This window comes from Heliangelus exortis, chromosome 23 (assembly GCF_036169615.1).
Source record: "Heliangelus exortis chromosome 23, bHelExo1.hap1, whole genome shotgun sequence".
Lineage (NCBI taxonomy): Eukaryota > Metazoa > Chordata > Aves > Apodiformes > Trochilidae > Heliangelus > Heliangelus exortis.
In genome coordinates, this window is record NC_092444.1 from 6,430,524 (window position 1) to 6,444,126 (window position 13,603).

At 47.9% G+C, this 13,603-nt stretch overlaps 1 protein-coding gene across 5 annotated transcripts in view; it reads right to left on the minus strand.

The window, feature by feature from the left end:
- Positions 1–1,696: 1,696 nt before the first annotated feature.
- Positions 1,697–13,603, minus strand: part of PRDM16 (PR/SET domain 16) — a 274,258-nt gene continuing 262,351 nt past the window's right edge. For 4 of the 5 annotated variants that reach the window (XM_071766807.1, XM_071766805.1, XM_071766804.1 and 1 more), the window contains 5 exons: positions 11,447–11,616; positions 10,536–10,710; positions 9,528–9,758; positions 8,471–8,645; positions 1,697–6,587 (listed from right to left, as the gene is read on the minus strand). In XM_071766807.1, coding sequence (XP_071622908.1) covers positions 6,453–6,587; positions 8,471–8,645; positions 9,528–9,758; positions 10,536–10,710; positions 11,447–11,616 — 886 coding nt within the window. In that variant the 3' untranslated portion in view covers positions 1,697–6,452. The remainder of the gene's footprint in view (positions 6,588–8,470; positions 8,646–9,527; positions 9,759–10,535; positions 10,711–11,446; positions 11,617–13,603) is intronic. The other variant, XM_071766806.1, reaches the window with a different exon arrangement.

Here is a 13,603-nt window from a genome sequence, read left to right on the forward strand (position 1 = left end):
CAAATCTGGCAAGATTCAGAAACCAAATTTTCACAAAAAAAAAATCCGGCAAAATCCGGCACAGCGCGGCACAATCCGGCACAATCCGGCAAAGCGCGGTGAAATTTGGCAAATCCGGCAACATTTGCATATTTTGCCAAAACCAGGTCAGGACTCCGAGGCTTTTGCATAACAGCCCCAAATCTGGCAAGATTCAGAACCCCAATTTTCACGAAAAAAATCCGGCAAAATCCGGCACAGCGCGGCAAAATCCGGCACAGCACGGTGAAATTTGGCAAATCCGGCAACATTTGCATATTTTGCCAAAACCAGCACATATTTTGCCAAAACCAGGTCAGGACTCCGAGGCTTTTGCATAACAGCCCCAAATCTGGCAAGATTCAGAACCCCAATTTTCACGAAAAAAATCCGGCAAAATCCGGCACAGCGTGGCACAATCCGGCACAATCCGGCAAAGCGCGGTGAAATTTGGCAAATCCGGCAACATTTGCATATTTTGCCAAAACCAGGTCAGGACTCCGAGGCTTTTGCATAACAGCCCCAAATCTGGCAAGATTCAGAACCCCAATTTTCACAAAAAAAAAATCCGGCAAAATCCGGCACAGCGCGGCACAGCGCGGTGAAATTTGGCAAATCCGGCAACATTTGCATATTTTGCCAAAACCAGCACATATTTTGCCAAAACCAGGTCAGGACTCCGAGGCTTTTGCATAACAGCCCCAAATCTGGCAAGATTCAGAACCCCAATTTTCACAAAAAAAAATCCGGCACAGCGCGGCACAATCCGGCACAATCCGGCACAGTGCGGTGAAATTTGGCAAATCCGGCAACATTTGCATATTTTGCCAAAACCAGCACATATTTTGCCAAAACCAGGTCAGGACTCCGAGGCTTTTGCATAACAGCCCCAAATCTGGCAAGATTCAGAAACCAAATTTTCACAAAAAAAAAATCCGGCAAAATCCGGCACAGCGCGGCACAATCCGGCACAATCCGGCAAAGCGCGGTGAAATTTGGCAAATCCGGCAACATTTGCATATTTTGCCAAAACCAGCACGTATTTTGCCAAAACCAGGTCAGGACTCCGAGGCTTTTGCATAACAGCCCCAAATCTGGCAAGATCCAGAACCTCAATTTTCACGAAAAAAAATCCGGCACAATCCGGCACAGCGCGGCACAATCCGGCACAGCGCGGCACAATCCGGCACAGCGCGGTGAAATTTGGCAAATCCGGCAACATTTGCATATTTTGCCAAAACCAGCACATATTTTGCCAAAACCAGGTCAGGACTCCAAGGCTTTTGCATAACAGCCCCAAATCTGGCAAGATTCAGAACCCCAATTTTCACGAAAAAAAATCTGGCAAAATCCGGCACAGCGCGGTGAAATTTGGCAAATCCGGCAACATTTGCATATTTTGCCAAAACCAGGTCAGGACTCCAAGGCTTTTGCATAACAGCCCCAAATCTGGCAAGATTCAGAACCCCAATTTTCACGAAAAAAAATCTGGCACAGCGCAGCAAAATCCGGCACAGCGCGGTGAAATTTGGCAAATTTCGTTTGCGTGTCAGAGCTCCCCTGACGCGGCCCCAGAGTCCCCCCAGGCCCCGGTGGTTGGGTTTGGTGATTCCCCCTCCCTCTCCCCCTCTCTGGGTGTTTCGGCGGTGCCGGCGGGGAGCGAGGCTCGGAGCCGGGCTATAAAAGCACACAGGTTTATTGCATATCAATCTCGTGTATAAATTCATCGTAGCATTGGAAAGATTACATTTGGTTTACAGACCTATTCTACAGCAGAACCTCAGGATCAGCTTCCTCTATCATCGCTTTACAGGAATTTCTCTACACAAGTACATTGGGTTTTGTTTTTGTTTTTTTTTTTGTTTTTTATCACAAGCATCAAAATGAAATTTGTAAAATCGCTTTTTTTTTTTTTTTAATTATTTTCTACACTTCATATCTTTTATTTCATTATGCTCCCAACAAAGCGATTTCATATTAATTAATAACTGCCAACACTTTTTTTTTTTTTTTATTTTCATTTTCCTCTTCCTTGGCAGTTGGAGGCTCCCAGCCTCGCACGCAGAACCTACTCACATATACAATAAGTGCATCTACGGAATTTTTGTCTTTTTAATAAAAATTTCACGACCAGACACCATAATGACTGCTAAACACAAGTCATGCACAGTTTACTTATAAACATAACAGAAGCAATATACAATCAAGAATGATATGGAACAAGCACCATCCTCTTTCTCAATGTTTTTTAAACATTATATGAAAACCAGACATTTACAATTGATTTTTTTTTTAAAAAAAACACACTATACAGTTCTAAAGAAAAAAAATCCAACAACCTAAAATCATATCTGTATTGTAACGATGGGAAAAGGAATGACATCGGATGCACAGATTTATGATTCTTGCAAGCACAATATATATATGTTTTAAATTACATCTTCTGCAGGCTGGAAATGACATCAGGGCAAAACATCTCTTGCTTTGAAGAGAGCAACGAGAATGTAAAATACATTGAGAATTACTTTCAGAATTACTTTGTTCACATGTGAATTGCACATTTGGAAATCAAAGCTGCCTTTTTTTTCTTTTTCATTTTTTTTTTTTTTGTCTTTTTTTTTGTCTTTTTTTTTTTTTTTTTTTCCCCCAAAGTGGTAATAAGAATTAACGACAGAAGAAAGAGAGAGAGAAAAAAAAAAATAATCTTGGAATCATTCAAGAACATCTTAATCACAGTATCATCACTCGACACTACGGAGAAAAAAGTTTCATGGCTTTGTGAAAACACTACTGACCATTGTTCAGGAGCAGAGGGTTTTGCCCTTTTCTTACCAGCACTGACCCCACTGCCCGGGCAGGGTCCTGACCCTGGGGCTTCCCCCTTCCCCCGCCACGCACACCCACGCACACCCACGCTCACACTCACTCACACCCAGAGTACAGCACTAAAATCCAATGTCAGTAGATTGAGGGGAGGGGCTCTCGATCCAGTGCTTTGATGCTCAAACACCTTCAGGTCCTTGTGCAAGTGCTTTCCAAACGCTGCCTGCGGGGTGGGGAAGGGTAAGTGCTGATCAGGGAGAAAGGAAGGGAGTGCTTCCACTTAGTCTGTTGTAAGCAAGACAGAAACCCATTAGGAAACATGAAAAGAAACAAACAAAAATCATTTCATGATTAAAAAACTAGATTTTTAACGTCCTTAACCCCTGGCTGGATGATGCCTCTTTGCCCCCGGCCTTGCTCCTGAGCCCCGGGGAGCAGAGACCAACCCTGGAGGGAGGAGGTGAGGTCCAGAGCTGCTGACAAACCCCTGCTGAAGGGAAGACCCCGGGCAGGAGGGCTGAAACACTGATGTGGAGATGGTTCACACCCCAGAGAGATCCCCACAGCAGCGTTTGCCTTTCTTCCTACATCCCCCACACTTTGCAGACCATCTTGCTGCTGCTGTCACCTCCTCACGCCGAGGAGCTCGATGACCTCTTCAAAGATTGCTTCAGCCATGAACAAAACCACCAGGGCAGAGCCCACACCCCCCGACCTCCACCCAGAGATCTGGTTCCAGAGGAAGCTTCCCAGGAGATGCTCAGACGTTGGATTCACTCCCGTGGAACCCGCGGTGCTGGAAGGACACAGGAGCCTCCCTCTTAAGGCTGGGCCAGATCCCTGTGCTCTGCTGGGCAGGGTCTGGGCAGGGCTGGAGAGACCCCCAGGGCCAGGAGCTCCCGGGGGCTCTGCTGGAGGAGTCTCTGTGCCCGGGGGGAGCGGGGCAGGAACCGAGGGGCTGGTGGTGCCATCGGCTCTGCTGTGCCACAGCCCCCGGGCAGAGCCCCCCGGAGCTGCTCCCTCCCAGCTTTCCAACCCACCCAGGAAAGGCAGAGAAACTTTCCTGGTGTGCAATGGTCACTTCAAGGCAAAGGTAACAAAACGTTGATTGTCTGGAGAATCAGCAGCAAGGCTGGCAGGGGGGGTCAGGGGCATTTGGCACATGGACAAACTCTTCCTACTCCCTGGTTATCAACCGTACAACACACAACCTTAATTACACCATTTTGGTCCTTCACTACATACTTATATTAACATTATTTCTTCACAATAATGATATCTAATGCAAAAAATACTGTTAAGGAAGAAATAAAATAAGAAAAGAATTAGCAAAAAAATTACAAGTTATATACAGATTAAAATAAATTCCATCAGGAAAAGAAACAATTCTTTTTTATTATTTTCAGTTGGCCCCTGTGGGAATAATTTAAAGGCCAAGTGCCTGGGCAGGGCTGTGCTGCAGCAGATGTGCTGGGACAGGGATGTCCCCTCTCCTTCACAAGCCTGGGTTCTTCTGATGTCAGCTCTGGGGCTCCCTTTCCCCAAGAGCTTTGTGCAAATACACGAAGCAGTTCAGGTCACACTGACTGTTGGTCTCAGAGCCTTGGGCACTTTCACAGGGGGGGGGGTGGAAAACCAAAAAGGAAGGGTAAATTTTCTTGGAAAATACACTGATGCTGCTAATTCACCTTTTGTTGCAAAGCTGCCCCAGATGTTTCCTCCCAGGACATCCTGAGCTCTGGGCTATCCAAACCCACCTCACACTGCTCCTGGGTGCAAAGAGTGAATCGCAAAGGTATCACTGCTGACACAGCCTCCACTTCCTCCAGGTGCCTTTTTCCTTTCTTTCACCAGGCTGGAACGAGGCTTTGCAGTGGGGTTTCTCACACTGGGCTGGCACAGGAGCCTCCACTTGTTCTGCTCTTTTTTCCAGGCTGGGCAGAGGGGCTGCACACACAAAGTATTCCCAGGCAGAGACTGAGCAGCGGCTGCTGCTCCTCTGGCAGAGAGCACTGACCCAGCAGCTGCTATTGCCTGGTGCAACACTTAACACACCCAGCACCAAAATACACTGAAATCAACAGGAAAAGTTCCTCTTGCCTTCCCTGGCCCTCTGGCTGCCCCCATCCCCAGGCAGCTCCCTGCTGAGGCAGAGCTGCAAGGGGGAAGAGACAGAGGTTTGCACTCAGTGGCTGCATTTCTGATCAGATGCTGCAATTTTAGGACACCCTTTATAACCTTTATCTGGGCAGCCTCCCCAGGCTCTGACTGCTGTCCTGATGCTCTGGAATTCAGCTTTCCCAGCAGAATCCCTGCTCCAACAGCAGACTGCAATTGCAACAGAGAACAGCACAAACCTCAGGGTATTTCTGGAGGCTGCTTTGTATCCATAAAGAAGATGAGACTTCGAAGTGATTTGAAATCACCCATAAAATATCAGTGAGCAATTTTAGAGTCAGAGAGACACTGTGACTCTTGGCCAGGTGCTTGAACAGAGGGCTGCACCCCCGAGGTTGCTGAAGTGAGGAAGTTTTAATCTTGTTACTTTTTAGGCCAATCAATAGCAGCACCACCCGCCACACCCAACAACTCCACTGGTCAGGAACTTCTGCCACCATCCCCAGACACTCTCAACATGGAAAGGAAAACTCTGAAAAAACCCTGGGAGAGAAACCACCAGAAGTGTCTCCATGGCCCTGCACAAGGGGAGCCTTGCCCACCACACACTCTCACACAGCCACCCAGGGAAGGCTTCACCCCAGGACCTCTGCAGGGGAAGTCCAAGCCCTTTCAGCAGCTCAGTGGTGCCACCATCTCCCCCCCCCCAGAGACCTGGGGACTGCCAGGGCCCCCCAGAGCTGCAGAGCCCACAGCCCAGGCACAGCCCAAGGGGCTCCTGGGGCACAGCCCATGATCCCACATTATGGGGACAGGAACAGCCCTGACCCCAGAACATGCTCCAGGCTGGAGACCACTCAGCCAGGACCCTGAATTGGGTATCAGGGCTGCAGGAACTGTGGCCTCAGGTTCCAGGAGCTTTGTGTGGTGCCAGATTTGTCGGGAGCAGAGGCTGGGGAGATGTTTCTGTGGGAGCAGAGAACTTCAGATGCTTTGTGGGCTCAGTTTAAGGAGCTGAATTTCCCCTTCCCTGGTAGAATTCCAGTGACTATGTCAGAATTGCAGCAGGGACAGGTCAGACCTGGCTCTTTCCTTGTTACTTCACTTCAGCTGCACTGGGAGGAGAAGCTGCTGGAGGGTTCCAGGCTGCCCTTGTTCAGCCCCGCTGCTCCATCACGTCCTGGGAGCCAATGTTTGATTGCACTGCTGCAATTCCTGCCTTGCTCATGCTGTTCCCACAGACTGTGAAATCCTAGGGCTGCATCAGGGTTATCCAGTTTGGGAGAGGTTCGTTCTGATAAATTAGAAATGAAAACTCTGGAGAGATAAAAACACAGGACTGGTGGGATGCGACAGGTTTCCTTCTCAGCCAAAAGTCCAGGTGACTCCCTGAGGCCCTCTCATCCATCTTCTGCTTGCTGGGGTTTTTTGCTGGGAGAACTGCAGCACCACTGCCTCCTGGCTGGGACTCTGGCCAGTGCCCTGTGGACCTCTCAGAGGTGGTTGATGGGGTTAAAGGTCCCCGACTCTGAAGCTGCTCCTGCCATGTCCAACCAAGCACCCAGAGAGTTCTGGGAGGACGTGTGGAGGGGAGCGTTCTCAGACAGGGAGAGCATCATTGCATAAGCCTGGAGGAGAAGAGGGAGGCAGAGGACAGATGTGAGTACACCTGGCACAGCCTGACCCGTCGTTCCTGCTGCTGCAGTCCTTGCTTCTCTCTAACCTAGATGCTCCCCCTCCTCCAAGATGACTTGTCTTGTTCTCACACACATTTGTGTCCCTCCACAGCCCGCAGAGAGATGGGAAAACCTGGGCAGACAACAACCTCACACACTGGAGGGGAAAGCAAATGTGTTTGCCACCCGTCACCTGAAACAGAGGAGGACACAGCCCCCACCCTCCCTGCTCTGTGGTGGTGTCAGGAGTGCTCCTGCTCTGCAGTGGAGCAGTGGCTGTGCAGCCCCCTCCCTCACACCTCTGCAGCACAACCCCTTCTCTGGGGCAGCCCCAGATAGAGCAGGAGCCTCAGGAATGTGGGACAGTTATCCAGCCTCATCCCTGACAAGCTGGGAGTCAGAGCAGGCTGTGCTGCAGGTGTGTGCACTGCCAGGGACCTGCACACCTCTGAAGCTGCTCCCCAGCCACTGCACACAGGGTGCTCACACAGATCCTCTTCCACTGCCACACTGCTGGCACAAGAGACAGTTCCAATTATTTAAGTTACTTACTGTGATTTGTGTAAACAGTCCTGCACACCTCGTGCACTATAAAATTACTTCAAACCCCCAAAATACCAACCCCCACCCAAGCACAGGCTGGACCCCCCACTGCAGAGCCCACTTGGAGTGAGGAAGCTGCTCCTGAGCAGTTAGTACACTTGGGGTATTAGTAACAGGACAGATGGAAGAGTCAGGCAAGTGGCTTGTGTTTAAAGTAGTTCAACACAGAAAAAAGCTGTGACCTATCTTCAACAGACCTTCCCCAGCTTCAGCACTAGCACCTATTGTGAAGGAGAACAAGAATCTCACAAGTCTGGGGTGATGAAAAATCAAAAATACTGTTCTGGTTGGTAACTGCCCAAGGCTGCTGCTTTGCTGCCCATCTGATTTCACAAATGTCTCTGCTTGCAGCTCAGAAAGGGACCCCAAGGCAACTGCTGCACACGAAGGGCTGGGTTTGGTGTAACTTCCCTCAACAGTTCTTTTGTGAGAATCCCTTTGAAAGGATTAAGATATGAATTTTATCAAACTAGACTGAGTATTTTTGGTTTAATGAAATAGAGAGCTCAAATGGATCTGCCCAAAGAGCTCCAGATTTTTCTCAAAGCCCCAGCAGGTGCTGAGATGAGGTTTCTCAGTGGGTCTGACCTGGTCGAGCTCAGAAGGCAGATTTACATTTTATGGTTTGCTTTCAGGAATCAGGGAGATAGATGAAGCTCTCTATACCTGCTGGAAATACTATTGTCTATTACACCTTTTCTAAGCAACCTCAGGGAACACTTTGTTACCGTTTATAATCACACCAAGAGATATTTTTTGTTTCTGTTTATAATCACCTCAGCAAATACTTTGTTAACATTTATAATGATGCCTAAAGGTACTTTGTTGCTGTCATTATCATTAAAACCCCCACACTGGACACTTTGTTACTGTTCCTACAGCCCAAACTTGCAGTGCCTTGACAGGTCTCCACTGCAGACCGACCCCCAAGAGGAAATAAAGCACAGCCATGAAACACTGACACAGACAGGACAGACAGATGCCTCTGCCTTCTCCTGACGCTTCTCTCCACACAGGCTGAGTGACAACTGACCTCTCACCTACAGCTGCAGTCCCCTCCCTTCCTCCTCTCCTTCAGCACAGAGGCAGCAAGACCCAGTTCAGACACAAACGAGGCAGCAGAGTCCCAGTTGCTGCTGACTGGGAGGGGAGGTGACCCTGGCTGCAGGAGCACAGCTGCTCCCTGCTCCTGCTGGTGGCAAGCTAGAGAAAACGGTCTGGCATATACCCACCTGGTTTTTAGCCTGCCTGTACAGAGTCTGTTTTATTGTCTCAGAGTCTAAGGTGGCATTAAACACATCTTTAACTTCAAAGGCTTCCTCGGCTGCTTTGCGGAGATCCAGCCCCTTCCCAAAATTCGGCATCTGCTCCAAATCTAACAATCCGGCTTCGTCCTCCTCAATACACCTGGGAATGACCAGGGGAAGGGGTGACCTGTTGTTAGCTCATCTCACTGCCACCCCCCCGGGCCCCCCTGGGTGCTGCTCACCCCGTGCCTGCATGCACAAAGCATGGGGACTCGACAAGCCACATGCGTGAAGGGACAGAGGGACAGACAGGGAAGGACACGGCATGGGAGGAGCAAAGAAAAGGTGGAGAGCATGAGCAGGGACAAAGATGTGTTAGTGTGACAGGGATGTGTGACCCAGCCTGCCTCCAGCCTCCTGGCTGCACCTCCAGATGCCTGAGCCTGGCTAGAGAGCACTGCTGCCTTTCCTGGGAGTGAGGAAGATCCTGCTTTGCAGTATTTGCATCTTTAGTTACAAAGAGCAGCTGGGAAAGGAGGATAAGGGAGGCAGAAAGAAAGCCAAGCCTGTGCTGTGTGCTACAAACTGAAATTTTAAAGGTGTCTGGACACAGCTTGACCTTGGGAAGAAAAGCTTCACTTCTTCCCAGAGCTCTGAGAACTCCACTTGAAGTCAACACCATTTTGCTACACTGGGCAGAGCAGCACAAAAGGGGCTGCATACACCTGCCTCTGGCTTTGCTCTATTTTATTAAAGAAAAAGATGTTATCTGCTGAACTGTGGTACTCTGAAAATGCTGTTTTCTATGCTGGACTAACTGTCCTCCTGAGAGGAGCTTGGATCTACACCTGATCCCAGATTCTCCTTGCAGTCCAGTTGTTTCATGTCCCCCACCATGGTGAAAATGGAATCTCAAGTGAATGCTTAAATCAAACTGGAGGTATGACACGTGGCTCAAAAACCAAAACAATTACACTCACTCCACCACAGACTCAGGAGCCTGAGCCCCAGCTGCCTTCCCAAAGGGAATGGCCCAGCTCACCTTCGGGTGTGGTCAAAGCTCATGGTGAGAGATGTGGGTTCTTCATCTTCCTCATCCTCAAATGGTCCTCGGGGCTCTGCAGTGGGTGATGCTGCTTCATCCTGTGACTTCCCTGTCAGGCTGTCATCATCTTCCTCTTCCAGTTCTTCATCTTCATCATCCACATCCTCCGTTTTCTCGTTTGCTAATCCGTGACACTGGGAATTGCCATCAACATCCTGGATTTCTGGCCTGAAATATTTGGTCAAGGGGGTAGAAAAAGAAAGAAGAGAAAAAAAGAAAAGATGTCAAATACAGAAGTCATGGATTTTCACTGTAACACACAACTTTGATCATTTTATACACATGAATAAACACAGAGAGCCATTAATGTACACATACATATTATTTAAACTGCAAGGAAAACCAAGTTAAGAAGTTAAATATCAGCCTTCCCAGTGTCTCAAGGGCCAATAAGCATGTTAGCATATACCAACCTCAATGCTTTTCAAACTGGGATTTTGTCTAGTCTGGAGTTAAATGATAGTTTTCCATCTCTTAAGATAAAACACCTGTGGGAAAAGTGGCTTTCCTCCTCCTCCTCCTCTGTGCTGCTGTTTTCTAACAATCTCACTTCCTGGTGGTGTAACCCACCATCAAACCTGAATCCTCACTCGTGTTACCCACACGATGACTCCACAGAACCAGCAGCTTTAAACTATGTTAAGAGCACAGGGGTGAGCTCAGCAGTGCTGTGGTCCTGGAACCCGAGAGGGTGCCACCAAGTGACATAAAGTAAGATTAACATCTTCACCAGAAATCCTGCATCAGCAGGCTCCACCTTTTCACTGCTCTTTGCAGTGGCTCTCTCCTGCTTCATTTTGGGCTGAAACCTCAGTGCTGGCTTCAGACAGCTACGTGTGAATGCAGGCAGCAGCAGGTGAAGTGTTTGGAATGAAATGCTGTAGGAGAGAGGCTGACTGGCCTTTCAACCAAGTTGTCACCAGAGAATTTTATTTGCTCGGCTACCTTTTATCTGCTAAAGTTGATGCTTGACTCATCTCACTATTTGCAATAAAATTTCTGATTTCGGAAAAATACGAATCCTCTTTTTCATCTAAAAGTGCATGGTTGTCTGATTCTGAGTTTGGGGAAGAGGCACTGGTCCCAAGGTGGTTTGTGATGACTCCGGAGTGCTGGCTCACTGTGGAGAGACAAGAGGAGAGGAGAAACAATCACATCTTGTCAGAGCTGTTGTTGAAAGGAAAAACAAAGGAGGAACATTACACAACAATCCTCATGCTATGCATTAATTAATGATTTAACATCTAAGAGAAATCTCATGGACCAACACTGCCAAAAGGAAGTTCATATTCTCCAGACTTGAACTACAGAGACACAAAGGTGATATTTAGCATTTATGGATGGTACATACATTTTAACCACCACTATCCATTGCACAGCTGTTTGTCTAAAACTCTTCCATAATTCTTTTTTCCCTAGGCTGGGATATGGCTTAGTTGGCTTCAGCACAGGAACTTCTTCCTTTGCTTTTATCCATTTATCTTCCTGAACTTCACACAAGTGCATTTCAGGTTGAAACCCTCAGCAGAGCTCGACATGTCCCCACCAGGGTGGCAGTGGGAGATGTCACAGTGTGAGGTTCCACTCCCTGGGCAGTGAGCATCCCCAGGGGTGGTTTATGGCTGGGAAAAGGGCTCATAACACCTGGCAAGATCCTGGCAGAGCTGTGCAGGAGCAGGGGTGTCACAGTTGTGCACTGTGGGTACAGACACCTTTAGAGCTGCTGTTTGGGTTTTGCTACCAAACAGCACTCGGCCTGAAGGAACAGCTTTCCAGAGAAGCTTCCTGGGGACCTGAGCGTGGTGTCCCCTGCCCTCAGAGCCCCAGGACAAGGGCTCAGCAGTGTCCCTGCCTACCTGGCACGTTCTCATGCTCGTGTTTCTTCAGGTGCCTGTCCAGGTTGGTTTGCTGCCCGAAGCAGCGGTTGCAGAGGTGGCATTTGAATGGCTTCTCCTTGTTATGGATGTTCCGAACGTGCCGCTGGAGGTTGGAGGAAATGCTGAATGACCTGTCACAGTATTTACACCTGAAAAATAGGAGCAAATGCCAGAGAGTGAGGGGGAGGGAAAAAAAAAAAAAGAGAAAAAGAAAAAAAGAAAAAAAAAAAAAAGAAAAAAAAAGAAAAATCTGACTATCAGAAAGGCAGAAAATGTTGGTCTATAAATCTTTACTCGGCTGAGGACCTGAGAAACACAAAGCATTAATCATTCCAGACAAATCTGCTATTATTGTTACTCAAGGAGCACAAAGAAAGGATTAGGATTAATTAAGAGGCGAGTTGTCCAAACAAGTAAGAACTTTAAAAAAAAAAATAATTACTTTTCCACATGTGAATGGGAAAATAAGAAAGGTGAATTTATTTCTTCCACCCTGCTCGTTTTGTAGAGGAAGCAGGTGAAATATGGCTGTGGAGGGAGGAAAAAGAAGATAGAAGGAAAAGACAGACAGGAGGTTAAACACATAAAACTGTTACTAGCTGGCATATCCCTACATGACACAGTTATCTGGACATAGAGAAAACTCCAGATTTATTTGTGAAACTCCTTCTGGTACTCAAGATGTAGGCAGCACAGCATGCCTTTAAAGGTAATTATGGTTATTATTATAGTACAATAGCTCCCAAGAAATACACTGTTGTTTCCAAACAGGATAAGATTTACTCCCATGTAGTGAGTATCTGGTTTATGATGAAAAAATGTGGAGTGTGAGGAGCCAAGCCAGACTGTTTAGGGAAACTGCTGAGTGAAGAAATGTTCCCTCTTTGAAACAAACCTCTGCAGGACCCACGGCAGACGTCTTGGAAGCTTGTTCAAAGTTGCCACCCCCTCTCTCTGGATTCAGATTCCCTCCAAATAAAAACAAAGCTTTGCTAAACTGGGTTTCTTTCCCAGCTCAGCCTCTGCTCTACTCCTCTCCCAGCCAGGAGCAGCCCCTGGACTCAAGAGGGCAGCTTCGAGCCACCGTCGAGAGCTTCAGTCCTAAAGCAGCAGAAAATCGAATTCCTCTTTGAATCCCTCATCAGCTCTCCTGAAACACGTCATTTGTACCTCAAGCAAAGCTGCTTTCCTCACGGCCCTGCTTCCTAAACCCACGAGCAGCAGAATCCTTTCTCTGCACAGACCTCTGCACACTTACAGGACAAAATAACAACTTCTTAAAACTTCATAATTCCAGAAAAAACCTGCTTGTTTCTGGCAGAACTGCCCCGTGCCCCTCTACCCCTCTGCTCAGCCATGTGGGGCAAGGCAGGAGGATGCTGGTGCACCTGGGCATGGGCTGGGAATGCTGCTGGTTCATCCTGTGGAGAGGACACACAGCCCTGACCCTGTCCTGCTGCTGCTCCAGTGTGGAACTGGGTTTGCCAGGACACTGAGGAGGCAGAACTGTCTGCTACAAACACAACAGGTTCACACACAGTGAGTGTAAAAAAATCGATGCTGTGAAACACACACACAGATTCCAGATGTGCTACAGCTGGGATTTTTATTTGGTCTCCAAAAATAAATTGATATTATTTTTGGAAATAGCAGAGATGCATTTATGAAACACTCTCTCTCACTGAATGTTTATGGATTCCACGTCCACCTCTGAATTTCCTATCGCTAAATGACCAAAAAGCATAAAGATATTTCAAATAATGAACCTTTGTTATGACTAACCTAGGAAGAAACCAAAATCTCTTTTTAAACCAGTTTTCTCAACCTTCAGAAGTTTTCCTTTAAATCGTGTTTTTTGAAAAAATTATAAGCAGCTAAAGAAAAAAAGACACTACTTGAGCAGCAGCACAAACAGGCACAGTTCATACACACGGAGTTAACCACTCATGGATTTCCAGCTCTTATTCTCCTCCCTTATTCTGTTACCAACCTCTGAACCTGCTCCCTGGAGCTGCCAGGCTGGGGCAGCTCCTGCTGCTCAGTCCTTTGGGAAGTGGCAGTGCCCAAACAGCCACATCCCCCACACCACCCCCCCCAGAACTGGTACCAGCACCCCCCTCCTGGGCTCTGCTGCCC